The sequence below is a fragment of the Crocuta crocuta genome, unplaced genomic scaffold (assembly GCF_008692635.1).
Source record: "Crocuta crocuta isolate KB4526 unplaced genomic scaffold, BGI_CrCroc_1.0 scaffold115, whole genome shotgun sequence".
Classification (NCBI taxonomy): domain Eukaryota; kingdom Metazoa; phylum Chordata; class Mammalia; order Carnivora; family Hyaenidae; genus Crocuta; species Crocuta crocuta.
In genome coordinates this window covers 6,946,799-6,974,603 of record NW_027530575.1, presented here as the reverse complement: position 1 = coordinate 6,974,603, position 27,805 = coordinate 6,946,799, and the positions used below count along the sequence as shown (strand labels likewise).

Genomic DNA, 27,805 nt, shown 5'->3' with positions numbered 1-27,805 from the left:
CAGCCCTCAGCCGGAAAACGTTTATTTGCTGTACACTCAAAGGGAGTCTCATGCTATCGCACCAGTCCGTAGCTTGTGCTGGTGACCGCTCAGCTCTGTCCCTGCTGCTGTCGCGGCTGATTGTCTTCCTCTTCTTCCTGGCCCTCTGGTGGGGGCGGGGGCGGCTCCTCCAGTCCCGAGGAGGTCGCCAGGAGCTCCCCCGTGGACCCTGCCAGGCGGAAGACTACGGGGATCTGGGCCAGGGCTGGATTTGTCTCCTGTAAGCCCTGGATCCACTTGGCCAGCGTGGCCTGGTTGTGGGCACCCGCCATGCATATGGCGAAGATAGGGCCTTCCTCCACTGTTGGGAGAAACGGGCGTCAGAGTTTGTGCAGTGGGGACTGGAGCAGCACCGCCCCCCTCCCCCCCCAGCCCTGCACCCCTTCCAGGCCACCGGGCGGATGTTTCTTGTGCATCCAAGCCTTGGCACAAGACATCCCCTCTGTCTAGACTGCCAATCCCATGCGTCACCTAAGTGATGCCTCCTGGTTTTGACATTCCACCGGGAAGTCCTCCCCACACCCCACCTGAAGCCCAGTGGTGTGCTCCTCCCCATAGGCCCCAAGAGTATAATTTAACTTGCCTGGTCCCCCACTGGGACCTAAGGGCAGGGACTGAGCCTGTCCTGGTGACACTCAGTAGCCAGCTCAGAGGTGTCCCATGACCAAGGGCTGACAGGCGTGGAGCCCCTGAGGAGTGAGGTGTGTGTGTGTGTGTGTGCACCCATGCACATGTGTGCATATGTATATACTTGTGTGTGTGCATCTGCTGGGTCTGCATGTGGTAACTGGGCTATGTCTCAGCCTGGGTGCCACCCTTCCACCCCAGAGGTCTCATCCCAGCCGTGTTTGGTGCTCATCCCAGTTTTACCTTTATGGATGTCAAACTCATAGTCATCCCAGGCGCTCCTCCCATAGTCCAGGTCCAGCTGCATTGGGTAGTAGAGATTCCATTCCTCTGGAATTTCTGCCACTTCCTACCCCGGAGAGGCAGGTGCAGGCAGAGAGAGAGGCCCACGATCTTGCAGCCAGCTGCAGCCTATCCCCAAACCAGGGGCCATCTACTGCCCCACCACCCCCAGCACCTCTGAGATCTCACATGAGCCCTCAGGGTGGTGCCCGCCCACCCTGACCACACACACACCCCTACCCCCACTCAAGCTTTGGGCTCTCACCCTCTCCTCAGGGGGCAGCAAGTCAGCTCTGAGGATGTGATAATAGACACACTTGTCTCGGAGCCACAGGGAGAAGGGGCCCTCGACGAAGATAGGTCGGGCTGGGTTGTGGCGGGCCAGGGCGGCCTGCTGATCCGGGGTCTGGATGCCTGGTAGGGAGACACGCATGCCCAGGGAGCCCTGGCTGAGGGGCTCTACCCAAAGGCCCACGGAGCCCACCCAGCAGGCCCAGTGAGAATCCAGCCACCTCAGGCCAGAGCCTTACCTACAATGTGGGGCTCAGGGGCGTCTGCCGCACCTTCGGAGTCTCTAGAAGAAGGCATCTGCAAGGAGGAGCACGGGTGGAAGCTTGTGGGCCCTAGTCCCTCCCGGGGGAGAGTAATGGGGAAGGGGAGGGCCCAGCAAATTCAGGGCTCCTCTTGGCCTCCTACCCGTCAACTCAAACCCATCCGTTGCTCACTTCTATCCACTTTGGCACGAGCCATGGACATTGAAGATGTGCACACAGAGGGGACCCTGGAGCCCGCCTACCTGTGTTAAAATCCAGGCTCTGCCACAGGCTGTGTGGCTCTGGTCCAGTCATTGTACCTGTGGGCACTTCAGTTTCTCCAGATGCAGAATGGGGAAAATAGCACTTAATTCAGACGGTTCTAAAATGCTGAGAACAGTGCCTGGCACACACTAAGTACTCCGTGCTTGTGACGTTGTGAAAAGAAAAATAATTTCACATGCACAGCATACTCCCAAGAAGGAGACATGGGAAGCAAATCAGGGTTTGCTTCTGCAGAAAACTGGGAGAAAAGGAAATCTTTTATATATATATATTTTTTTACATTTACTTTTGAGAGATAGAATGAGACAGAGCATGAGTGCGGACGGGCAGAGAGAGGAGACACAGAATCCGAAGCAGGCTCCAGGCTCTGAACAGGTGTCCAGCACAGAGCCCAACATGGGGCTCGAACCCACAAACCATGAGATCGTGACCTGAGCCAAAGTCAGACACTTAACTGAGCCACCCAGGCGCCCCCTCTTTTATATCTTTTTGATGTCACATACTGCCGGGATTCAAAAAACCAGATGCAATTTAATTTAATAAAAAATGCATGTTGGGGTGCCTGGGTAACTCCGTCTGACCAAGCATCTGACTCTGGATTTCAGCTCAGGTCATGATTTCATGGTTCATGAGTTCGAGCCCTGCGTCAGGCTCTTCCCCTCTCTCTCTGCCCCTCCCCCACTCACATGCAGGCTCGTGTGCACACACATTCTCTCTCAAAAATAAACTTTAAAAAATGCATCTATTCTTTGACTAGAATGTCTGAGAGCATACAACTATTGCAACCCATGTCATCCATCCTTTCAAGTTAAAAAGAACAAAGGTGAATCAATGGGTACAGACATAGAAGCCATGTTCTTAAGTAAAAACGGCAAAAGGCAAGGCACAGAACATGGCGAAAATGCTTTTCGTTGGAGGAACATTTTTTTAGGTTTATTTGTTTATTTTGAGAGAGGCAGAGACAGCACGAGTAGGGGAGGGACAGAAAGAGAGGGAAAGAGAGAACCCCAAGGCTTGCCAGCGCAGATCCCAGCGCAAGGTTCCAACTCACAAACTGTGAGATCATGATCTGAGCCGAAACCAAGAGTCGGACGCTTAACCGACTGAGCCACTCCAGCGCCTTTTAAGTAGAAGGTTTTTTTTTTAATGGGGGGTGCGGGGGGTAAAACAATGTTATGTTTGGCTCCTGAAACTTTTAATTGAATAATTTAATGCTGATTTTTTTTTTTTTTAGATTTCTAGGAGAGAGAGAGAGAGACAGCGTGAGCAGGGGAGGGTCAGAGAGAGAGGGAGTCACAGACTGAAACAGGCTCCAGGCTCTGAGCTGGCAGTCAGCACAGAGCCCGACGCGGGGCTCGAACCCACTACAGCGAGATCATGACCCAAGCGAAAGTTGGACACCCAACCGACTAAGCCACCCAGGCGCCCCTAATGCTGATTTTTTAATCCTGATTTTTCATTTTAAATTTCACACCGTGTTGCAGTTTTTTGGGTTTTTTTAGCATTTTGATTGTGTATTTTTCTCTGACACTAAAAATCTTGGTTTCTATCAACAGTAACACCTTTACTTATCCGTCAAAATACATAGTTTTGAAATTACTGCTAACCAGAACGCCGTGGGAAGCTTGGAATTTCTCTACAGATTTGTTTGTTCTTAGAATAGACACCATGAAGGATGGGCAGTTGGATGACTGACTCGGAAGAACTTTTTGTCTCCTTAGTTATGCTGTCAGTGAGACATTTAGCCAAATGTGTTTTGTCTCATTTGTTGTCAATATGGTGGCGTTTCCCCGCCTCCCCATTTCTTTGATTTTGTTTTAAATACACTACACCAGGGGCGCCTGGGGGGCTCAGTCGGTTAAGCGTCCGACTTCGGCTCAGGTCATGATCTCACGGTTTGTGGGTTCGAGCCCCGCGTCGGGCTCTGTGCTGACAGCTAGCTCAGAGCCTGGAGCCTGTTTCGGATTCTGTGTCTCCCTCTCTCTCTGACCCTCCCCTGCTCATGCTGTCTCTATCTCTCTCTCAAAAATAAATAAAATGTTTAAAAATAAATAAATAACTAAATACACTACACCATTTACATACTTTAAATGTCAATCTGTATTAAATGGGTGCCTTTCTTCCACTCTTGTTCCTTCTACTGCATCTCCTCTACCTGCCCAGAGATCATCATTTCTACCCATTTCAGACTTTCCGTGATTTACTTTTGTGAAAATAGGCAAATAGATAATAGGCACTTTTATTTCCCCTCCCTTCTCACGCTGAAGGGAGTTTACTGGGCCACTGAACATACTTCAACCTCTCACCTGTTTGTGTTTTGTTTTGTTTTGACCAACCTGACTGAGGCGTTATAATCTATGTAGACAATTCCCTCTTGACGGAGGCTGGATCGTTCCCGTTCTAAATCCAGGAGGTGTTGGTGATCATTTTACCATGTTTTCAACCTTTCTGTGTGTGAGTTTCATAATTAGGGGGAGAAAAGAATGGGTACAAAGGATAGGTCTGCTTGCAAGTGCAAAGAACCTCTTTGGAAGGAGACACAGACGTGGTGACCTCCGGGGAAGGAGGCTGGGGACTGAGGGGCCAGGCTCTGGGAGAAGCCTTCATCCTGTGTTCTTGATACCGCTGGCTTCAGTGGTATCAAGAACACGCTTTCCTTTTCTTTTAAAAAAAAATTGTTTTTAAATGTTTTAGTTATTTCTGAGAGAGAGAGAGTGAGCAGGGGAGGGTCAGAAAGAGAGGGAGATACAGAATCCGAAGCAGGCTCCAGGCTCTGAACTGTCAGCACAGAGCCCAATGCGGGGCTTGAACTCACGAACCGTGAGATCATGACCTGAGCCGAAGTGTCGGACGCTTAACCAATGGAGCCATCCAGGTGCCCCAAACGCTTTCCTTTTCAAACTGAAGACATGAGTTAAAGACTACCTTTCCTCCGTACCAGGCTCCAGGCTGAGTCTCTGTCCTTTCTCCCCCAGACACCCCATCACCCACTCTCCTATTAACTGGGCCTGTGCCCACCTACCACCACCCCTCCCACCACCCCTCCCCGTCCCCATCCAACACCATCCATGTGGCCACCATGTGGTGCTTTTGAAACAGAAACTCCTTCCAGAACAGAACTCCCACCCCATCCTTCCTCCTCTTAAAACTTCTAAGTGGCTCCCTCTTCACCAACAGGTTCAAACCACACTCTTTAACCCGGTGCCCTCCATACCTCTTTGCCCCAGCCCCAACCCCCTGCACCGGCCAAAGGAAGCCCTTTCTGTATCTCCAGCAACTCCCAGCTGCCCTGGGAACCCAAGCCCATGCTGCTCCCTCTGCCTAGAAGGCTCTCCTTGTCTCTTCTGTCCTGAGTACAGCTTACCCTCACCTCCTCCAGGAAGCCTTTTGTGCCCCTGCCCTTTCTGGGCCCCCAGAGCCCCCAGTGCTTCTCCATCTCAGAACCAGCAGTTCTGAGAGAAACTATCTGTTATCTGGGGTTGGCCTGCAGGACCACAGGATCCCCTTGTGATCTTACAGTGATCTTACATGAGTGGGGACCCTAGGCCACTGGAGCGTGTGTGTGTGTGTGGACTATTCCATTCAGTCATTCAGCAAACAACTGCTGAGCTCAGCTCTGTGCCAGACTCTGTGCTGAGCCTTGACAGACACAGGGGAAACTGAGTCACGGTGAATGAGCAACCAAGCCAGGCACCCAGAGTGCCTCTGCTAGGGTGGTCAGGAAAGGGATCCTGAGGAAGGGACAGCAGAGCCGAGACCCGAAGAACACGAGGTCCTGGGGACAACTGTCCCTGGCAGAAAGAAGAGTGAGCACAAAAGCCTGAGAAGAAAACTGGCAGAAAGGAAGACAGATGCCCAGGATGCAGACAGGATGGGGGGAGAGGTGGGAGAAGAGATCAGAGGTCAAGCTGCCGGGAGGAGTGAGGGCCATGGGAATCTAGCGAGGGCTCAGCCCGAGGTTGTGGCCGAGGGTGCGGACAGGGGTGGATTACCTGGTAAACGGTGACTCTGGCGCTGAGGTTGGGCTCTATGTGCCGCAGGCCCAAGGTGGCCAGGTCCACGGGGTCCTGGGGCAGGTCCCGGGGCACTGGGAAGGGGTTGATATTCTTGAAGCGGGAGAACCAGAGCTTCATGCGCACGAACTTGAGCATGGGGTAACTCTTCCGTCCAAATATCTGAATCAGTAGGAACTCAGTCTCCTTGTTGGGCATCAACCCTGTATCCGGCAGAAGCAGGCAGAGCATCAGGGAGGGGGCAGAAGGGAGAAGGGGAGCCAGAGACACAGGGGACAGAGAGGGGCGGAAGAGCCGGGACCAAGGGAGAATCATGGGAAGGGCCAGACGGAAAGAACCAGAGACAGGAAGAATTGAAGTCAGGGAATTGACGACAGCGAAAAGAATCAGAATTTAAGGAAAGGTCCGAGGGAGAGATGAAAGAGGAAGGAGACGAGAGACAGAGGAGAGATTAAGAGAGGGGATGGGGGAGCAAGCCAGCCAAACAGAAAGAGAAAAGGCAGGTGAGAGCCATGGAGCGATGGAGGGGCCTGCTCTCCCCCCCGCCCCCCTCCCCCCCGGGCCTGCTGGCCTCACCATGGCTCTCCATCTGCTCCAGGACAGCAATCCCGCACTCCTGCTGCCGGGGGTAGTGGATGAAGATGCTCTGGAAGATGCTTCGAGGCCGGAAGACCTCCTTGGGAAAGACGTCGAGCAGCAGGTTGTAGACAGCCAGGTCCCGCTCGACGCCATACTCCCGCATCTTGCGCAGGGCCAGGTAGATGAAGTCGACATGGCCCCGCTTGTGCACGTTATGCTGCCCAAAGGCCTGCACGGCCTGCACAAAGTTCGCCTTGTCCCGCGCCCCATCTGATGCCTGCCTAAACAGCTCCTCGTGGGGTGCCAGGGCCCGGGTGGGTCCCCTTGGGGGCGGAGGTGGCGGAGGGACCAGCCACAAGTCAGAGCTGTGGGCGGCCGCGCTGCAGTGGAGACCCCGTGGGACCTGTAGGGACACCTGGGGACAGAGAGACCGCTGCTGGAATGTGGCACCTCCCAGGGCCCCTGGGGGACAGCCGGGGCTGGCTCTTTCCTGGGAAAGGTGCCAGTGGGCATCCCTCAGGGCCTCAGAGGGCGTGTGGTGCTGTGGTTACCAGCTCAAGATCAGGCACTGTTACAAAGTGTGAGAAAACAAGAGTAAAACCCCCACGGAGGCAATATTCACCGGAATAACAAACACATACCCTCTGATAAAGTGATCCTGTGTCTGGTTTTTAAATCTGACAGCTATGAGCAAACCTGGGCCAAATGACTTGTGTCCATCCACCACAGCAGTGGAAAATGGCCCCAGTGCACATCAGCAAGGAAATGGTTAAGCAAATGGCCATGAACCTGGACAAGGAGCGCCTGCAGCTGTCAGACACACTGAGGAGGGTCTTCTGTGACCCAGAACGAGCTCCAAGGTGTATATGATAAAAGGAAATCAAGCAACGTGTGAAATGATGTGCAGAGGAAGTTCCCACATGTGTAAAAAAAAAAGCCTCACCCACTTAACATAAAATAGATCTTCGTTAGTTGTGGGTTCCGTATTTGCAAATTTGCCTACTTGCTAAAATCGATTTGTAATCCCCAGGTCGGCACTGTCCGCACTTTTCCTGGTCATTCACAGACACAGGCCGTGCAGTGGAAAATCGGAGTCACCCAAGCCCATTGGTTCCCAGCTGAGATCGAAGAAGGAGATGCGCGGCCTTCCGGGTTCGGCTCTCAGATTGTCAAGAAGCATCCTTTTAGAGGTTTACTTAGTGCACATTTTCCACGTCTTTTGGTCAGTGATTTTGCAGTTAAAAATGGCCCCCACGCATAGTACTGGAGGGTTGTCTAGTGTTCCTACAGGTAAGAAGGCTCTGCTGTTCTTTACAGAGAAAATACCGTGCGGTACATACGCTTCATTCAGGCCTGAATTATAGTGCTGTTGGCTAGGAGTTCAATGTTAATGAGTCAACAATATGTATTTTTTTAAAATTTTTAAAAAATGTTTATTTATTTATCCCCAGCGTGAGCAGGGGAGGGTCTGAGAGAGACAGGAAGACACAGAATCAGAACCAGGCTCCAGGCTCTGAGCTGTCAGCACAGAACCCGATGCGGGGCTCGAACCCACGAAACGCGAGATCACGACCTGAGCCGAAGTCAGACAGTTAACCGACTGAGCCATTCAGGTGCCCCAACAATATATACTAAATAAGGTGTCTTTAAACAGAAACACACATCTAACGAGGTATGTATTGAATGGTTGATGAAAATGTGAGCAGAGGCTCACGGGAACCTACCCCACATTTCCCTGGAAGCGACAGTTCAGTATTCACTAATTCAATAAATGCGGCCACTTTATAAAATATAATCCCTGCAGATAATGAGAATCGACTGTATGTATATAAAGTTTTTGCTCCTGTGAAATATATCTGGAAGGAAATGCATTAAGTGGGACACATTTCTTGCCTCGAGAGCGGGGAGCTAAGTGGTGTCGTGGGGTAGTGTCCAAACTTTCTGAGTGTTGAACTACACTGCCCGTTGTAACTAACTGGATTGTCTACCCGAAAGATGGATTTCAGAAACTTAAAAAAAAAAATGTAGATTTTGGAGTCAGCAGGGATCTTGGCTTGCCTGTCCTCTGCTAGGGTATGCCCACATCCTGCTTTACTGCTCAGGCCTCAGTTTCCCTATCTGTTATTATAGTGTTTCCCTTGGGTCAAGAAGATCTTGTTCCCCAGAAGTTAGGAGTGGAGCCTGCTGGGGACAGACAAGATCCCTCTGGGACCTAAGACCATAAACTACAGCCTGAGGGGCAAATATGGCCCACCGCCTGCTTTTGTCAATAAAGTTGGATTGGAACACAGCCGTGCACATTCACTACGCCTAGTCTGGGGCTGTTTGTGCTATAGTGGCAGACCTGAGTAGTTCTAACAGAGACCGTGTGGCTTGCAAAGCCCAAAATACTTACTATCTGACTCAGTACAAAAATGTTCGCTAACCCTTGCACAGATAGTAACCCTACCAAATTTCTGATTTTAAATTAAGCTGAATGTTTAAATTAGAATGGTTAAACATAAGGCATCTTTAAAAATATATGGCGAGGGGCGCCTAGGTGGCTCAGTCAGTTAAGCGTCCGACTTCGGCTCAGGTCATGATCTCACGGTTCGTGGGTTCGAGCCCCGTGTCGGGCTCTGTGCTGACAGCTCGGAGCTTGGAGCCTGTTTCAGATTCTGTGTCTCCCTCTCTCTCTGACCCTCCCCTGCTCACACTCTCTCTCTCTCAGAAATAAATAAAAAACATTTTAAAAAATAAGTAAATAAAATAAAAATATATGGGGAGGGGCACCTGGAGGGGCGGGGGCTCAGTCAGTTAAGGGTCTGACTCTTGATTTCAGCTCAGGTCATGATCTCATGATTGGTAAGATCAATCCCAGAGTTGGACTCCTTGCTAACAGCATGGAGTCTGTTTGGGATGCTCTCTCTTCCCTCTCTCTCTGCCCCTCCTCCACTTGCACTCATGCTCCCTCTCTCTCTCTCTCTCAAAATAAAATATATATGGCAAATAAGAGCTAATAGTTACTTAATATTCTTCCAGGGGTTGTTCAGCACTCTCTGAATGTGAAGTTCATTTAATCTTTCCAACTGCCCATTAAGAGAGTGCTTTTAGGTGACCTATTTTACAGAGGAGGAAACTAAGGCCCAGAGAGGTGAAGTGGGATGCCTGGTGTCACACAGCTACAAAGTGACAGAGCGATCAGAGACCCTGCTCTCTGCCCCAACAGCTATCCCAATGTCCTGCTTAAATAAGGTGAAACTAGGCAGCTGATTCCATAGGTGTGTGCAGAGGTCAAAAATCAGAAAGGAAGCGGGGCGCCTGGGTGGCTCAGTCAGTTAAGTGTCCGACTTCGGCTCAGGTCATGATCTCACAGTTCGTGGGTTTGAGCCCTGCGTCGGGCTCTGTGCTGACAGCTAGCTCAGAGCCTGGAGCCTGCTTCAGATTCTGTGTCTCCCTCTCCCTCTCATCCTCTCCTGTTCATGCTGCCTCTCTCTCTCAGAAATAAATAAAAACATTAAAAAACATTTTAAAAAAATCAGAAAGGAAGCAGGGCCTCTGGGGGGCTGTTGGTTAGGCATCTGACTCCAGCTCGGGTCAAGATCTCACGGTTCATGAGTTCGAGCCCTGTGTTGGGCTCTGTGCTGACAGCTCAGAGCTTGGAGCCTGCTTCGGATTCTGTGTCTCTCCCTCTCTCTGCCCCTTCCCTGTTTGCACTCTGTCTCTCTCAAAAAAAAAAAAAAAAAAATCAGAACGGAAGCTCTAGAATGCCCAAAAGAAGGAGAGACATCACCAACAAGAATATGTAAACAAAAAGCATGGCACATGGCCTGGCCCAGAGGAACTGCTCGGTAAGGGAGGTACAGGCATAGGTCGGAGATACTGAGGGTTCAGTTCTAGACTCTGGCAATCATGCCAATGTCACAATACGAGGAGTCAAGTGAATTTTTTGGCTTCCCAGTGCATACAGCTATGTTTACACTGTACCATCGTCTTTAAAGTGTGCAATACAGTTATGGCTGAAAAAATGTATGTACCTTAATTAAAAAATACCTTACCACTAAAAAATGCTAACCAGCATCTGAGCTTTTGACAAGTCATCCTCACTGGTCCAAGATCAAACAGGATAGTAAAGATTAAGTCTGGAATATTGCAAGAATTACCAAAACGGGACACAGAGAACGAAGTGAGCAAACACTGTTGGACAATGGCACCAACAGACTTGCTTGACATGACGTTGCCACAAACCCTCAATTTGTACAAACAAACAAACAAAAAAAAAACAAAACAAAGCAAAACCAAAAACCAAAACTGAAACCAAACAAACACACATTATTTGGGAAGCACAATAAAACAAGGTATGTGCCCGCCATCGCTGTTGTGGCCATGTATGCCCGTTGACAGGCTTGGGCCATCTGGTCACCCTGGGAAAGGAGGGAAATTCAACTCGCTGCCCAATCTTTACAAGTGGATGCAGGAGTCACTCACAGTCACTGCCCACATCTACTTAGCTCGTATATCCTTATTTCCAAATTCAAGCCCCTCACCCACATGGGCACTGGCACTTCTTAAAACAAAGAAGCAACTAGCCCTCAGAGCAGATAGGCCAGCTGGTGGTTACCTGGGAGAAGGGAGGTCCCATGAGGGCAGCCCCGCAGATGCCTCCCCAGCCCCGGGAGAGGCCCCGGGCCAGCAGGATGGCTTGGGCCCAGCTCATTGCCTCTGCTTGTCAGACAACGACCTGGCCGAGAGAGAGAAAAGACCGCATCAGCCAGCTAACAGAGATGAGCCCCCTCCTGGGCTGTGGCCATGTTCCAGGCTGCATGGCCAACTCCCCAGCCCCACTGGTTTCCTCATTCGCCACATGGACTTAAAATGGCTGTTACGGTCAAGGGTCCCCATTTTGCTGGGCTACACCCTTCACTATCTTGAGGAATTTGTTCCTACCGTCATCCCCCTCCCTACTGGATCATTCTTTCTTTTTCACAGCTTTATTCACCTATCATCTAGTTCACCCTTTTCAAGTGTAAAATCCAATAGTTTTTTAGTATATTTGCAGAGTTGTACAATACCCACTGCTCTGATTCTTGTCACCCCAAAAAGAAAACCTATCCCCGAACGGCAGTCTCTCTTATATCCCCTCAGTACTCAACCCCAGACAGGCATTAACCTTACTGTCTCTATAATTTGCCTGCTCCGGGTAGTTCATACAAATGGAGTCATACAGCATGTGCTCTTTTGTGACTGCCTTCTTTTGCTTAACACCTGTTTAAGGCTTAACCATGCTGTAGCACGTAACAGACTTCATTTCCTTGTCAAAAAATTCCATCATATGGATACAGCCATGTTTTATTTATCTTTTCCTCAGTTGATGGATAGTTGGGGTTGTTTCCACTCTTTGACGAACAAGACTAATGCTGCCATGAACACTTGGGTGGAAGTTTTGTGTCAACAAGTGTTTACAAGTCCCCTGGGTAGATAACACAGGCATCAAATTGCTGAGACATATGATTAATCCTGTCTAACATCTTGAGGAACTGCCAAACTGTTTTATTATTGTTTTTATTTTAATTTTTTAAAGCTGGTTCCATACCCAACATAGGGCTTGAACTCACGACCCCAAATCAAGAGTTGCATGCTTTTCCAACTGACACAGCCAGGCAAACTATTTTCTAAAGAGGCTGCACTTTTTTATACGCTCACCAGCAATGTGTAAGAGTTCCAATTTCTCCACATCCCTGCCGATTCCTGTTGTCATCTTGATTACAGACACACTAGTGAATGTGAAGTGATATCTAATGGTTGGATTTGCACTTCTTAAAAAGCAATGTTGATGGGGCGCCTGGGTGGCTCAGTCGGTTAAGCATCCGACTTCGGCTCAGGTCATGATCTCATGGTTCATGGGTTCCAGCCCCGCATATGGCTCTGTGCTGACAGCTAGCTCAGAGCCTGGAGCCTGTCTTCAGATTCTGTGTCTCCCTCTCTCTCTGACCCTCCCCTGCTCACGCTGTCTCTCTATCTCTCTCTCTCTCAGAAATAAATAAAATATCTTTAAGAAAAGGTGATGTTGAGCATTCTTTGATGCCCTTATTGGCCGAGGTGTACCTTCTTTGGAGAAATGTCTATTTAGATCCTTTGTACATTTAAAAAATTGGGTTACTTATCTTTTTATTATTGAGTTGTAAGAGTTCTTTATATATTCTGGATACTAGACCCTTGTGTTTTATAAATGTTTTCTCCCATTGTTTAGGTTGACTATTTACTTTCTTGATGTTACTGATTGCAGGACAAGTTTTTATTCTGATGATGTCCAATTTATGTTTTTCTTCTATATCTATGCTCTTGATGTAGTCTCTAAAAAAACCACTAAATTAAAACAAACAAAAACAACAACAAACAAAAAACCCCCAGTGCCTAGCCCAAGGTCATGAGGATTTACTCCCATGTTTTCTCTAAGAGTTTAATAGTTTTAGCTCTTACATTTAGTCCTACGATCCGCCTTAAATTAATTTTTCTGTATGGTGTGAGAAAGGGGTTCATTTCATGTGGATATCCAGTTGTCCTAGGACTATTTTTTGAAGAGACTACTATTTCTGCATTTTGTCTTGGCATTCTTTTTCTTTTTTTAATTAAGCTTTAAAACTTTAATTCCAGTATAGTTAACAGTGTTATAGTCGTTTCAGCTGTACAATATAGTGATTCTACAATCCTATACATTACTCAGTGCTCATCATGGTAAGTACTTTTTGTCTTGGCATTCTTGCTGAGAATCAGTTGACCATAAATGTAAGCATTTAATTCTGGGCTTCCAATTCCATTGATCTATATGTTGTGTCTTATGCCAGTACTACACTGTTTTCATTATTGTAGTTTTGTAAGTTTTACAGAAAGTGTAAATCCTCCAACTTCATACTTTTTTTTTTTAACAAAATTGTTTTGGCTATTCTGGGTCCATTGCAATTACATATAAATTTTAGAATCAGGTGTCAATTTCTGCAAAAAGTCAGAGGGATTCTGATAGGGATTGTGTTGAGTCTCCAGATCAGTTTAAGGAATGTTGGCATCTTAGTAATATTAAGTCTTCTGATCCATGAACATGGGATACTTCTCCATTTAGTTAGATCTCCATTTAGCCAGTATGCCAGTATAGAAATACAACTTATTTTTATATGTTGATCCATCCTACAACCTTGCTGAACTCACTTATTGTCCCAACAGCTTTTTATTGGACTTTCTATATACAAGATCACATGATCTGTAAATACAGTTTTATCTCTTCCTTTCCAAACTGGATGTCTTTTACTTCTTTTCTTTCCCAAGTGCCCTTGCTGAAACCTCCAGTACAATGCTGAATGGAAGTGGTAAGAGTGGACATCCTTTTCTTATTCTTGATCTTAGGCGGAAAGTATCCAGTCTTTCATCATTAAGTATGATGTGAGCTGTTGGTTTTCCATAGATGGCCTTTATAAGGTTGAAGAAATTCCCTTCTATACCCAGATGTTGAATGTTTATATCAGAAAGGATACTGGATTTTGTGAAGTACTTTTTGTTGCATCTACTGAAATAATCATGTAGGTTAGGTCCTCTATTTTATTCATATGGTATATTTCATTAACTGATTTTCAGATTTTAAACTAATCTTTCTTTTCTGGGACACCCAGGTGGCTCAGTCGGTTAAGCATCAGACTTCAGCCCAGGTCATGGTCTCACAGTTCATGAGTTCGAGCCCCACATCAGGCTCTGTCATGCTCTGTCTCAAAAATAAATAAAGTATAAAAGAAATTTTTTTAAATAAGTAAATAAACTAATCTTGCTTTTCTGGGATCAATTCCACTTGGCCATGGTCTATAATACTTTTTATATGTTGCTAGAATTTGGTTTGCTTGTTATTTTGTTGAGGATGTTTATATCCATGTTCATAAGAGATATTGGTCTATAGTTTTCTTTTAGTGTCTGTTTGATTTGGTAACAGGATAATGCTGACCTCATAAAATGGGAAAGGAAATGTCTGGATCATTCTTATCTCCATTTAAACTTTCTCTAACACCTCCCACTTTGACCTGAAGACTCCCTCCAGCCTTTGCTCTATATCTCTGCTCCCTTTACAGCAAAGCTTCTCTTAAAGCTGTATACACACTGTGCTTCCGCACTCTCTCCAACTTGGCTGTCGCCCCAACCACTCCACTATTCTGAATCTGTCAGAGTCCAACATTCTGAATTTGTCTGCTATCCTGAGGTGTCTTTCAACCTGTTCCCCTCTTCTCTGTATTCTTGTAGGCAGCTCTAATGGTTCTTAAACTTTGTTCATATTAGAACCATGTTGGGGGCTTTTAAAAATTCCCATGCCCAGGTCATACACCAGATATAATTAATCAAAGTATTTAAAGGTAGGGCGCAGGCATCAGCATTTTAAAGCACTGCAATGGGGACACGTGGGTGGCTCAGTGGGTTGAGCATCCATCCAGCTCTTGATTTCAGCTTAGGTCATGATCCCAGGGTCACAGGATCAGCCATGAGTCGCGCTCCACGCTGAGCACTCAGCACGGAACCTGCTTGGGGTTCTCTCTCTCTCCCTCTACTCCTACCCCTCTCAGGCTCTCTCTCTCTCTCTAAAATAAAAAAATAAAATAAAGCACTCCAAAGACTAATATACTGCTAAGATTGAGACCTTAATCTGAATCTTCCTTACTCAAAAAGTAGTGTTCCAGGAATCAGCTATATCAACATCATCATTTGGGAGCTCATTAGAAAAGCAAAATCTCAGCCCTAACCCAGACGTCCTGAACCAGAATCCACATTTTAATAAGAGTCCACGTTTCTCCTATGTGTGTGAAAGTCTGAAAAATGAAGATCTGTGTGCTGATGGATTCCAAATAGTTATTGCCAGTCCTGGCCTCCAACCTCCATACCTAACTGCCACTTTGGCCTATACCCAGCCATCTCCAACTTAATTTGCTCCAAACTGATATCCCTGCTTAAACGTGTTCCTCTCCATCCTAGCCAATGACACCACCATTCCTACTCATTTGGACCACAAACCCAGTAGTCATTTCTGAGTCCACTATGTCCCTCATTGTCCCATTCAGTCCAACAAGTACTCCTGATGAGTACTTCCAAATCCATCCCAAATACATCCGTTTCTCTGCATCTGCAATCTACCACCCCAATCCATGGTCTCTTTCTTTAAGACCTACCCAGCTTCCCCTCCAGTCAGTCCTTCCCACCACGCCAGAGAGAGCTTTAGCGTTCTCTGCCTAAAAATCACTAGTGTTATATCACACTTAAAATATTCAGACAGGGTCTACCTCTCCATACTCAATTCTTATCACTGGCAGCTCTAGCTACATTGTTGGTTAAACAAGCTAAATTTATTCCAGTTTCAGGCCCTTTGCACTTGCTTTTCCCTCTGTTTGGAACTTTCTTCCTGTATTAATCCATAGCTGTCTCTGATCATGCAGTCTATATTCAAATGAGAGGCCTTCCTGGACCACAGCCCCACTCCCAATCCAAGCACCCATCACCCTGATGAATGCGTTATTAACAATGATTAGCATGTGAAGCCACCTGTTCCCTGCATTTCTGACTTGTTTAATGTCTGGCTACCCCAGGAGAGAAGAGATTTTTGTCTGTCTTCCTCATTGCTGTGTTTCCAGCACCTGGACAGTGCCTGGTATAAAGCAGGCGCCCAACAAGTACCAGTTGAATGGGGAAAAGAGCTAAGTTTCTACAACCGTCTATGATCTGTTAAGTCTGACCCCCATGCCGGGGTGTACCTCCAGCAGCTCTGAGGGTGGCTGCCAGTATTCTGGGTTCCTTGGGACAAACAGATGCGGATTCGAATTCCAGCCTAGCTGCCAACTTGCGGCGTGACTTCGGGAGAGGCCCTTAACCTCTCTGAACTTTAGCTGTCTCATCTGCAAAACAGGAGATTAGGGACGTGGGGAGGGGAGTAAAGGGAGATCGGCTTCTCCCAGCACGTCCCCGCCCCCCACCTCAAAAGGTCACGGTGCCCTGACCCTGCAGCTGGGTCGCTCTGGGCCGCCCTCCCGTCTTGCCGGCCCAGAACCAGCCATGACCCTGCAGCTGGGTCGCTCTGGGCCGCCCTCCCGTCTTGCCGGCCCAGAACCAGCCACACAGAACCCAGCAGTCCGCGTTCGCCTTCCCACGCGCGAACTACATACTCACGCGGCAAGCCGCGGACTCCGGACCGGCTCGGTCCTGGCTCTGGGCGCCGCCATTTTACGAAGACAGCTTCCAGGTCAGGGGCCACCGGGGAGACAACAAATCGAGAACGCAGGTTTAGAGAGGTCCCGCCCAAAATGGAGGAGAACCAATAGGAAGACAGAAGAGGGACCTTGGTCCCGCCTCATACCGTGCCAGGCCCCACCCCTAACAGGGCAAGCCGCACCCCCATTAAGGCACGGAAAGGGATGATTGGACCGATCCGCCCTGAGAGGCTGGACTTAGGCGGCCTGTGACTCCAGGTGGAGGCCCCAGTTTTCCCATCTGAAATGTGATGCCGATTCCTTCATTTGTTCACCTAACCGTTTTTGAGCGCTTACCGTAGGCTAGGCGCTGAGGATACTGGACTGATACACAGCAGTGAAGGAGACAAGTTCTGCTAATCGAGCTCCACGACTCTGGGCTAGTGCTTAACTCATCTGTGCCTGGGTTATCTCACCCTGAACTGGGCCAATTATAATAACCTCATGGGGTTTTATATATTATATATATTTATATATTTTATATATAACATTTATTATATATTTTTTTAATGTTTTTAATTTCTTATCTATTATATATATAACATTTATATAATATATAAATATATGGAAAGAAGGAGGGACAGAGGGAGAGGGAGAATCTTAAGCAAGCTTCATGCTCAGCATGGAGCCCGACACGGGGCTCCATCCCATAACCATGAGATCATGACCTGAGCTGAAATCAAGAGTTACACGCTCAGGTGATGGAGCCACCCAGGTGCTCCCCCATGAGATTTTTTTGAAGTTTGAGTTAATCTGTGCTGAACACCCATATAAGTGCTATTGGTATGGAGAATTCACCCTAACACCTCCCTCCACCTCCTTCACTGCCGTCTGGTTTGACACCTCGGGCCACCCTCACTGAGGGCTGAGAGTCCTGGGGGATTTTGCGTTCATGATTGTGTCCTGTGACCACAAGTGTGTATGTATGTGTGTCTATCATGTTGGGGTGTTCGAGTGGGGGAGTTCTCACGCATGTCTGTAGTATCCCAAAACTTGAGCAAAGGTGTGTAGGTGTGTGTGTGTGGCTGTTTGGCTGTGGATCAGGAATGGTCCCTGTCTGTGTCAGTGTGAGCCAGGCCGGTCTGGGCACTGCTGCGAGTCCTCAGTGTCCACATGTCAGTAGCTGCATGTGCACCTGTAATGGTACAGCCTTCTGGATGTTTGTGATTCTGTGTTTGTGGGAGGGTGTGGAATTTGTCCCACATCTCTCTGGGACACGCAGGGGCGTTTCCCAATTTCTGTGATCATGCCCATTCCATAACATGTATGTGATTGCATCTGAACACTGGCCGGCCATTGACCGTGATGCCACGTGTGTCCCTGACTTATGGATGAATAACTGATTGCGTCCCACTGTCAAGAGACATGTGTATGTGTGACACCCCATCTGTCTCTCTGGGTGTGACTGTATGAGTCTCTGACCCTGTGTGTACATGACTGTGCTCATGACACCCCGTGTATCTCTGGCTGTTTGTGACTGTGTGACTATGTCGAGTCTGGGACAGTCTCTGACGTTCAGCAACTCCACATGTGTGGTTGTGTCCAACGGTTGGTGTGTGTCTGTAACATCCCGTGTGTCTCTGACTTGTGTGGGTGTGCTTGTCTCCTACCACTGGTATGTCAGTGACACTATATGACACTGTGTCCGTATAGGGCGCTGGGTGGCTCAGTTGAGCATCCAACTTCGGCTCAGGTCATGATCTCACAGTTGGTGGGTTCAAGCCCCGTGTCAGGCTCTGTGCTGACAGCTTGGAGCCTGGAGGCTGCTTCAGATGGTCTGTCTCCCTCTCTCCCATTCTCTCTCTGCTCCTCCCCCACTTGCAGTCTGTCTGTCTGTCTCTCTCTCAAAAATAAATAAACATTAAAAAACACACACACTGTGTCTATGATTGTGCGTCAGTTTTGGCCAATTCTGTGACTGCACGGGGCTGTGTCTGTGTTCCTGTGTGTGTGACAATGGCATGTCTCAATGCCTTTCTCTGGGTATGACTGCCCACCCACCACAGTGGAGGCTGTCCCTGTGTTTGTAGGTATCTCTGTGTGTGACCGTGTGCCCCCCAGTTCCCAGGGTCTACCCTTGGCTGGCTGTACCCCCAAAGGTGTGAGCGATGCAGTGCCTGGGTCCCTGGATTTACACTTCTCTTCCCGTGTGTGCAGCAGGCCTGTGATCCCGGATAATCCCCGTGCCTCGGGTCATGGCGACATTGGAGATGGTGCAGCTGGCATCCTCCCCACTGGCTGTGGGGGCTGGGTAGTTGGGCAGAGGCAGCACTTGGGGAGGAGACTTGGCCACAGCGCAATGATCACCCCAGCCCATCCCTGTGGCACCCCTTCTGGGGGTCCAGCCTCTGACTTGGTCTCGCACCAAATGAGCTTCTGGGTGCTCAACCAGCGAGTTTTCATCAGCCTCTGGCTCCGACTTGGACGAGGAAATGCCTCCAGGAGGACTTCAGGTCGTGGGGGGCGGAGCCAGTAGGGCGGGGGCGTGGGCAGAAGGGCGGGGCGACCTAACTCTCCTGGTGTGTGTTCATCCTCTTCTCCGTTGCCATCAGCGCTCTCCGCAGGTACAACCTGCTTTCCCGGGAGACCGTCGACATCAATGGCACTCTGTGACAGTCAGCAGGCCCGGAGGGACGTTCTCCATTTCACTCTCACCCCTACTCTGCACCCCTGCGGGTGGGGGAACTGGCAGCATAGGGGAGTGGGGTGGACACCGCTGAGGATGACCGGGTGAGGGAGGGACCTCTTCAGGAAGGTTCGCAGATTGAGCTTGGCCCAGCTAAGGGGGTTCATTGTCCAGCCCGCTGTCTCTCTCTGCCCCAGCCCAGGGCAGAGGTTGACCCGGGGCCTTGACCGCTCCATGCCGGGCCCCCAGCCGCCCTGTCCACAGCTGTCCAGGCTTCAGTGGGCCCCTTGCTCACCTCACCCCGTGGACTGTGGCTGATGTCTCGGGTTACCGGCCTTAAGGTAGACGGGGTCCAGCTGGGTGGGACCCCAGGGTCCCAGTCACACAATCCCTGGCACACTTCTGACCCCTGCTCCCTCCAGGCTCGGTGGAAATTCTCCACAAACCAGAATCAGATTCCCGTGTTACCATGCAGTTTCTCTCCTCGGCTTCTTCTGCTTCATGTAAAGAACCCCTTGGGGCACCTGGGTGGCTCAGTCAGTTGAGCATCTGACTTCAGCTCAGGTCGTGATCTCGCAGTTCGTGGGTTCAAGCCCCGCGACAGGCTCTGAGCTGTCAGCACAGCTTTGGAGCCTGCTTTGGATTCTGTGTCTCCCTCTCTCTCTCTCTGCTCCTGCCCGCTCACACACTCTCTCTCTCTCTCTCTCTCTCAAAAATAGATAAATATATATTTTTTAAACTAAGAAAAAAAAAAGAACCCTGGATGCACCTCTCCCCTTCCCCACACCTGCATGGATTGACCGTCTCCTGTGGGCTCAGTTCCTCTAAGCTCTGTGAGGACAGGGGGATTTTGTTTGTTGTGTGTAGGGTCCCCAGCTGTAGGGACAGGCCCTGGAACATGGTAGGTGCTCAATAGATGTTAGTCACAACAATGAATAAATTAATGGATGAATGTACCAATTTAAACCAACGGTCCCGGTGACAGCCCCACGTAGCTTCCCTTCCGGATGCCTGACTAATTCCCCTGCCACTGCCTCTCCCCATCTTCTCCCAGCCCCAGGGCAGTCTGCGTTACTTCGCTGCTCAAAGCCCTTTGCTAATTTTGGGTGCTTGCGTTTGGAGACACGTGGGGACCTTCCCGGTCTGCTGCATTCCTCTCTCCTTCCCTCAACCTCCAATCCTCCAACTCACTTGTCCACAGTTGGTTCCTGAGTACGGTGAGCTGCCCCTGAAACTCACTAGTAGCCTCACTGAATGGTGTGGCTTTGGGCGTCCTTGTGACGCCATTCTAAAATTCCAGGGGAGTTGACCTTGGCTATGCTGGTCCTGGGCATCCGCAACACGCTATGGATGTACCACTTCACCCTGTCCGAGGCGGAGGCAGGGAGACCCTTGTGACCCAGAGCAAACAGTGGGAAATGATTGAAGAGATCTCAAAGATCTTCCCTCAGTACTGCTGGAGACTTGGACCCTGGGCCAGAAAGGGGGCGGGGTGGGGCGGTTGTGCATAGGAACCCAAGGCTTTTCCCATCCCACCATGAGAAGGCTCAGATTCACTCAACAGGAATGTATTGAGGGCTGCCTTTATAACAGCACTGTTCTGAGCATTGAGGAAGAGCAGTAAGCACAAAAAATTCCTGGCCTTGGAGAGCTGGCATTCTAACTGGGACACAAAGACCCTTGTCCTATAAAAGCATTTTCCAACTACTTGCAGCTTGGAAAAAAATTAAGTGCAATGTCAGAACTGTTGAAGATATAATTGTGGCTGCCATCTTGTTAACGTTAATCTATTTTGAACTTGGAACATTGACCCATGTAATTAACCAAAAAGTGTAGTCCCGTCTTGCTTGTGCATAGAGTCTGGTTCTCTGTGTCCCATGTATAACTTAAGTATTTAGATTTATGCCTTCTGTCATTCTGCCAGCTCAAACAAACCATCAAAATACACTCGTTAATCCAACAAATATGTATATGTGTTTAAAAACAAATACATGCTATGTGCTAGATCTGGAAGGAAATGCAAAATTAATTTGAGAACAGGTAGAGAAATTTAAGTTCTCCATGTGCTTAGATTTTTCCAAGGAAGGATATATTTTTATAAAGTTAAAATGTAAAATGTTACATGTGACTAACAAAATGGTTGACATTAATAAAGAAATTTTATTTTATTTTTTTAAAAAAATTTAATATTTATTTTTGAGAGAAAGAGAGTGAGCATGAGTGGGGGAGAGGAGAGAGAGAGAGAGAGAGAGAGAGGGAGACACAGAATCCAAAGCAGTCTCCAGGCTCCAAGCTGTCAGCAAAGAGACAGATGCAGGGTTCGAACTCACAAACTATGAGATTATGACCTGGGCCGAAGTCAGACGCTTAACCAACCAAGCCACCCAGGTGCCCCAATAAGGAAATTTTAAAAAGAAATATTTTATAGCTTGAGCAATGTGATGATTACACGAGTATATATGTGAAAATTCATTGAGCTTTCCATTACGATTTGTACATTTTACCATATGTAATGGCTCCGTTTAAAAGTTTTAAGACAGGGGGGTGCCTGGGTGGCTCAGTCGGTTAAGCGTCCCACTTCTGCTCAGGTCATGGCCTCACAGTTCGTGAGCTCAAGCCTAGCTTCGGGATTCTCTGTCTCTCCCTCTCTGCACCTCATGGGATTCTCTCTCCGTCTCCACCCCTCGCTCACTCATGCTCTCTCTCTCTCCCAAAAATCATAAGTACACATATAAAAATAAAAGTTGTAAAACATGATGATTAATTCATTGAGATAAGTTGCACATCTTTCTATATGTACAATATATTTTGAAAGTCTAAACAAGCGTTGGTGAGGATTTGAAGAAAGTGAAACACTCGTATACTGCTGGTGGGAATTTAAACTGGTTCAGCCACTAAGGAAAATAATATGGCAGTTCCTCAAAATTAAAAATAGACTTACCATATGATTCCGTTTCTGGGTCTATAGAAAAAAGAATTGGAAGCAGGGACTTGAAGAGAGAGTTATACACCATGTTCATGGCAGCATGGTTCACAATAGCAAAAGGAACCTAAGTGTCCGTGGATGGACGGACAGATAAGTGAATGTGGTATACACATCCAATGGAATATTATTCAGCCTTAAAAATTAAGGAAATTCTGATATATGGTACAATATGGATGAACCTTGAGGACATTGTGCTAAGTGAAATAAACCAGTTGCAAAAAGACGAATACCGTGTTATTCCATTTATAGGGGATCCCTAGAACAGACAAATAGAGACAGGAAGTAGAACGGTGTGTGCCAGCAGCCAAAAGGAAGAGAGAATGGGCACTTCGTGTTATTTGGAAAGTCTCCCTTTTGGAAGACTGAAAACAGTTCTCGTGATGGATGGTGGTGTGGGTTGCATTAATAATATGAATGTACTGGGGCGCCTGGGTGGCTTAGTCGGTTGGGCGTCCGACTTTCGCTTGGGTCATGATCTCGCGGTTCGTGGGTTCGAGCCCCGCGTCGGGCTCTGTGCTGACTGCCAGCTCAGAGCCTGGAGCCTGTTTCAGTCTGTGGCTCCTCTCTCTCTGACCCTCCCCTGCTCACACTGTCTCTCTCTCTCTCCTAGAAATAAGTAAAACATTGAAAAAAATTTAAAGAAAAAAAAAATAATATGAATGTACTTAATAACACAGAATTGTACATTTAAAAATGGTAAATGTTATGTCGTACATATTCTACAAGTTTTTAAAAGTCTACTTAAAAAAAAAGACAAGTGATAAAAGATGAGGTCCGATTGGAGTAGGGCGGCTCCTAGGCTCCCCTGGAAAGCGCCAGTTCAAGGCTATTAACCTAAGTAGCACATAAAATGGGGGGCTTGGCAGTAAAAGAGGCTCTAGGCAAGGACAGTTAGTTATTCACCTCCGCAAAAGCCATATCTGCAGTTGCCGATTCTCTGTAAGCCAAGGGACTGCCATGTGGACAGGATACTCAGAGCCACACATAAGCGGCCTGGAAGGCTCTGCGCAGCCGTGGTATGAAGGTTCCTGTGATTGGCCAGGCTGGGAGGCGAGCCAGCCAATCAACTACTGGTACAAGGGGCTTTGCACCCTCCCTCCCCAGCACGTTGACAGCCACGTGGGCGCTGCTGGGAGCGCACTTGAGCCCAGCTCTGCGCAGGCGCAGTTTGCTCTGCTCAGCTTGGAGGTGTGTGAGGGCACGCGTGGGTGGCAGAGTTGTCAGCGACCTGGCCACTGCCTTCAGGGCGCCCAGTGTCCCTTCTCTTGAGGCAGTTATGGCTATTATTTTCTTGTTTATCCTTACAGAAGGAGTGGATTCAAACACAGGTCTGTACATAGTTTTGGGTTTTGTTTTGGTTTTTTTTTTTGTATTTATTAACACAGCACAACAGTATGTGTGAAACCCCGATGCAGACTCTTTTACCCACAGTCCACAAAACAACCCTAGGAAAAATAGAAGCTTCACAGCGTTGGATCCTGGCAGACCGCACCTTAACCAAGGAATGGAAGTTAAAATCACCAGCAATGAGTCACGGTGACGTCATAGCCCCCTGATAGGAGAAGGGGACATCACCTCTCTGGTATCCTTCCCAGTAATGTGAAAACCTCAATCCAATCAAGATAAACCAAGTTGAGAGACAGTCTACACAGCTACTAACAGTTCTCTTGAAGAGTGTCAAGGGCATGAACGACAAAGGACTGTCACTGAGTGGAGGAGTCTAAGGAGACATGACAATTAAATGCCAGGAGAGATCTCGGATTGGGTCCTGGAACAGAAAAGGAGGAGCAGAAAACCTGGAGAAATCCAGATCAAGTCTGTAGTGTATTAATAGTATTGTACCAAGGTTAAGTTCTTGGTTTTAATAAATGTACTATGGTTATGTAAGATGTTAACAGTAGGGACAGCAAGGTGAAGGGTATCTGGGAATGCTCTATGCTATTTTTGCAACTTTTCTGTAAGTCTAAAATTATCTAAAAGTAGAAAGTTAAAGAATAAAACCTAGGAAGCAGGCGCTAACAATATGCCCATTTCCTGGAGGTGGAAACGGAATCACAGAGAAGTAAAGATCTCTACCCAAGGTCACACAGCCAGGAAGCAACAAGGCATGCCTCAGACTCATGGAATATGGATCCAGAGCCCCCTTCTCCCTACTCTTCTTCTTTTTTTAAAGTGGGCTCCATACCCAGCGTGGGTCCTAGACGTGGGGCTTGAACTCACAACCCTGAGATCAAGACCTGAGCTGAGATCAAGACCTGAACTGAGACCAAGAGTGGAATGCTTAAAGACTGAGCCACCCAGGCGCCCCCAGAGTAACTTGTTATTAAAAGGGCACGCAAGAAATGTTCTTTTCACACCTACACTTGCACTTCTTAGGTATATTCTAAAAAAGATTTTCTGGATCAGAAGATGTATTAGATAGCAGGATTCTCCAGAGAAACAGAATCAGTAGAATAGAGAGAAAGAGAGAGAGGTGAGGGGGTGTTATTATAAGGAAATGACTCACACAGTCATGGAGGCTAAGAAGTCCAAGATCTGCAGTTGGCAAGCTGGAGGCCCAGGAGAGCAGACGATGTAGTTCAAGTCCAAGTCTGAAGCTCTGAGAACCCAGAGAGCCAATCAATGTAAGTTCCAGTGTGAGAGCTGGCAGATTTGAGATCTATGAAGAGTTGGTATTTCAGTTCCAGTCTGGAGGGAGGAAAAGACGGATGTCCCAGTTCAAAGCAGTCAGACAGGAGTTTAATTCTTACTGGACAGAAGGTCAGCCTTTTTCTGTCCAGGCCCCCGCCTGATCGAATGAGGCCCCTCCATATGGGGGAGGTCAATCTGCTTTCCTGTTAATAAATTCAAATATGAATCTTATCCAAACACACCCTCCCAGACACACCTAGAAGAATGTCTGACCAACCATCTGGATGCCCAATCGACTTGATATATGAAACTAACCACCGGAAAAGGTCAAGACACTTGACATTTTGGAAGATCTCAACAAACTGCCCCCATCCATCCACAATGTTTTTGCCGCCTCCCCAGCACTTGGTGTTGTTGGGTGTTCCGAATTTGGCCCATTGGGTAGTCACGGGTCCCCTTTTCCAAAAAGTTGCCCTTGTCAACCAGGTGTTTCAGCCATGCCCACGGCCCAACCCCCTCGCTGGTCTTCTGGGGGAAGGTTGGGATGGAAACGCAAAGGAGAGCCCCAGCTCAACTGTCCTTAGTCCAGGAACTGCCTAGAAATGATACCCTTCGTTTGTGCATGCTCGAACACCAACATCTCAGACAAATGGGGTCTGAGTCCTGGCTCACCAACTTTAATTCCCTTTACCCAGTGAGCCTTTTTTGAGCGCCTGCTGTATGCAGGCACTTGTACTGGGCACTGGAGCCAGAGCGGTGAACAAAAACAAGCCAAGCCCTGCCTCTGTGGACTTTTTATGCTCACAGGATGAGTTAGATGTTGAGCAAACAGAAGATGATACGAAAAAGAAGGTGGGGAAAGGAGATAGTGGTGCGGCTTTTATTGTTTTATTAAGATATAATTAATATCGATGTTTTATTAGTGTCAGGTATAAATGAGGGCTCTTAAAATGACTTTTTAGAAAGTTTATTTATTTATTTATTTTGAGAGAGAGAGAGAGAGTGAGTGGAGAGTGGCAGAGAGAGGGAGGGAGNACAGGATGAGTTAGATGTTGAGCAAACAGAAGATGATACGAAAAAGAAGGTGGGGAAAGGAGATAGTGGTGCGGCTTTTATTGTTTTATTAAGATATAATTAATATCGATGTTTTATTAGTGTCAGGTATAAATGAGGGCTCTTAAAATGACTTTTTAGAAAGTTTATTTATTTATTTTGAGAGAGAGAGAGAGAGTGTGAGTGGAGAGTGGCAGAGAGAGAGAGGGAGAGAGAGAATCCCAGGCAGGCTCCTCACTCTTAGTGCAGAGCCCAATGCGGGGCTTGATGCCACAAACCACGAGATCATGACCTGAGCCGAAGTCAAGAATCAGACGCTTAACAGATTGAGCCACTGAGGCGCCCCTAAGAAAGGACTTTTTAAAGTGAAAGTTTTTATGGAGGCAGACAGAGCAACTGTCCGGTGCAAATGCATGTGAACAATTCCCTCGTGCTCATCCTCTCAAAGTCAGTCTGGGTGATGCTTTTGTTTTAGAGCAGGTGGTCAGGGAGGGCCTCTCCAAAGTGGTGACATTTGAGCAGAGGAAGTGAGGGAGACGCCATGCAGGCATCTTTTGGAAATGTGGCTGCTGGAAGGGACTGCTAGCGCAAGGATCCTGAGATGGGAGTGTGTTTGGGTGTTCAAGAAATACATTGCTGGCAGGGGGTTGGTGCCTGGGTGGCTCAGTTGGTTAAGTGTCCGACTCTGGATTTCAGCTTGGGTCATGATCTTGCGGTTTGTAGGTTTGAGCCCCGAGTCGGGCTCTGTGCTGGCAGCGCAGAGCTTGCTTGGGATTCTTTCTCTCTTTCTCTCTGCCCCCTGTCCCCCACCTCATGCTCTCGCTCTCTCTCAAAATAAACTTAAAAAAAAAAAAACATTTAAAAAAAAAGAAGTACGTGTTGAAGGATCTAGGAGCAGGTGGAGCAGCGTAACCCTAGGAGAGTGGCTTGGTCTCTTTGAAACTTGAGTTTCCTTATCTGTAAAATGGGTCTACAAGTTTCCACCCCAAGTTGGTGGCAGTGAGGATTAAGTGGGGTTGTGCCAGCATGACGCCTCGCATGGAGCAAACCCTCCAGAAACAGAAGACATTATTAACATCTTTTGCCTGTTTTCAGGGAAGGAAAGCTAGATGGGAGGGGGCTGGCATAGTGGGGGCAGGCCCGATAGGCAGGTGCTGGGCGAAGGGCGCTGCAACTCTCTCCCGGAGGCACACGAGTACAGAGTTGTGGGCTTTGATTTTTAGATGGCCATGAGAGTCAGGAAGGTTCTAGGGGACTCCAAAGATTAAGGAGGGGCAGAGTTTTTCTTTCATAGCTGTCCCGATCCCTTCGGGGCAACACCATTTCTTATAAGATCCCACCCTTCATTTAGTTGGGAAACTGACGCACAGAGGGCCTGGGGCCTGAGAAACTCCAGACACGAGCTGAGAAGGGGTCTGTGCACTTGGCAGCCAGGGATGGGGGAGTCCCTTGGGGCTGGGGCCTCCGGAAGGAATCAGCCCCCTCTCTCTTTACCTCTATGCCATCAACCAGACAAGAGACACAGGGAAGGGCAGAAACGACAGACATCGAGTGGGAGAAACCACTGATCTAGAAAGGTGAAACAGAGACCCAGAGATGGAGAGAGAAAGAGGAACAGAGAGACACAGAGAGAGAGAGAGAGACTGGCAGATTCATAGACAAAGACCTAAAAAGACTAGGCGAGGTAGAGACGGACTTACTGCAACCCAGAGACCGAGCGAGAGATAACAGACACAGACCTAGAATCAGAGGGACAGGGCAGACCCAGAAAGGGTCGCCCCCTAGGGAGACCCCGGGCTGCCCCGTCTGAGGACGCGCCAAGAGCTCCCTCACCCCGCCCCCGTCGTGCCTGGGCAGTGACTTCAGAGGCCCCGCGGATTCTATAAATGGCCAAACGGCTGAGGACC

General features: G+C 48.2%; 1 protein-coding gene across 3 annotated transcripts; it reads right to left on the bottom strand.

Moving 5' to 3' along the window:
• Positions 1-6: 6 nt before the first annotated feature.
• ECSIT (ECSIT signaling integrator) lies at positions 7-16,600 on the bottom strand. 3 transcript variants are annotated; one of them, XM_077767905.1, is made up of 9 exons: positions 16,523-16,600; positions 16,111-16,251; positions 10,959-11,078; positions 6,356-6,773; positions 5,759-5,982; positions 1,479-1,536; positions 1,214-1,362; positions 910-1,015; positions 7-340 (listed from the first exon to the last, which is right to left on the bottom strand). In XM_077767905.1, the coding sequence occupies exons 3-9, from the start codon at positions 11,052-11,054 to the stop codon at positions 90-92; spliced, it is 1,302 nt and encodes a 433-aa protein (XP_077624031.1). In that variant the 5' UTR covers positions 11,055-11,078; positions 16,111-16,251; positions 16,523-16,600; the 3' UTR covers positions 7-89. The 3 variants fall into 3 exon arrangements, with proteins under 3 accessions (XP_077624031.1, XP_077624033.1, XP_077624032.1); XM_077767907.1 differs by having other exon boundaries at positions 910-967; XM_077767906.1 differs by having other exon boundaries at positions 16,519-16,537.
• Positions 16,601-27,805: the final 11,205 nt, after the last annotated feature.

Excerpts from the sequence above, each read along its gene's own strand:
- ECSIT (XM_077767905.1), bottom strand. The coding sequence starts at position 11,054 with ATGAGCTGGGCCCAAGCCATCCTGCTGGCCCGGGGCCTCTCCCGGGGC. Across the intron at positions 1,537-5,758 it reads CCAGAGTCACCGTTTACCAG|ATGCCTTCTTCTAGAGACTC; the intron begins GTAATCCACCCC and ends TCCTCCTTGCAG. Across the intron at positions 341-909 it reads TGAGTTTGACATCCATAAAG|TGGAGGAAGGCCCTATCTTC; the intron begins GTAAAACTGGGA and ends TTCTCCCAACAG.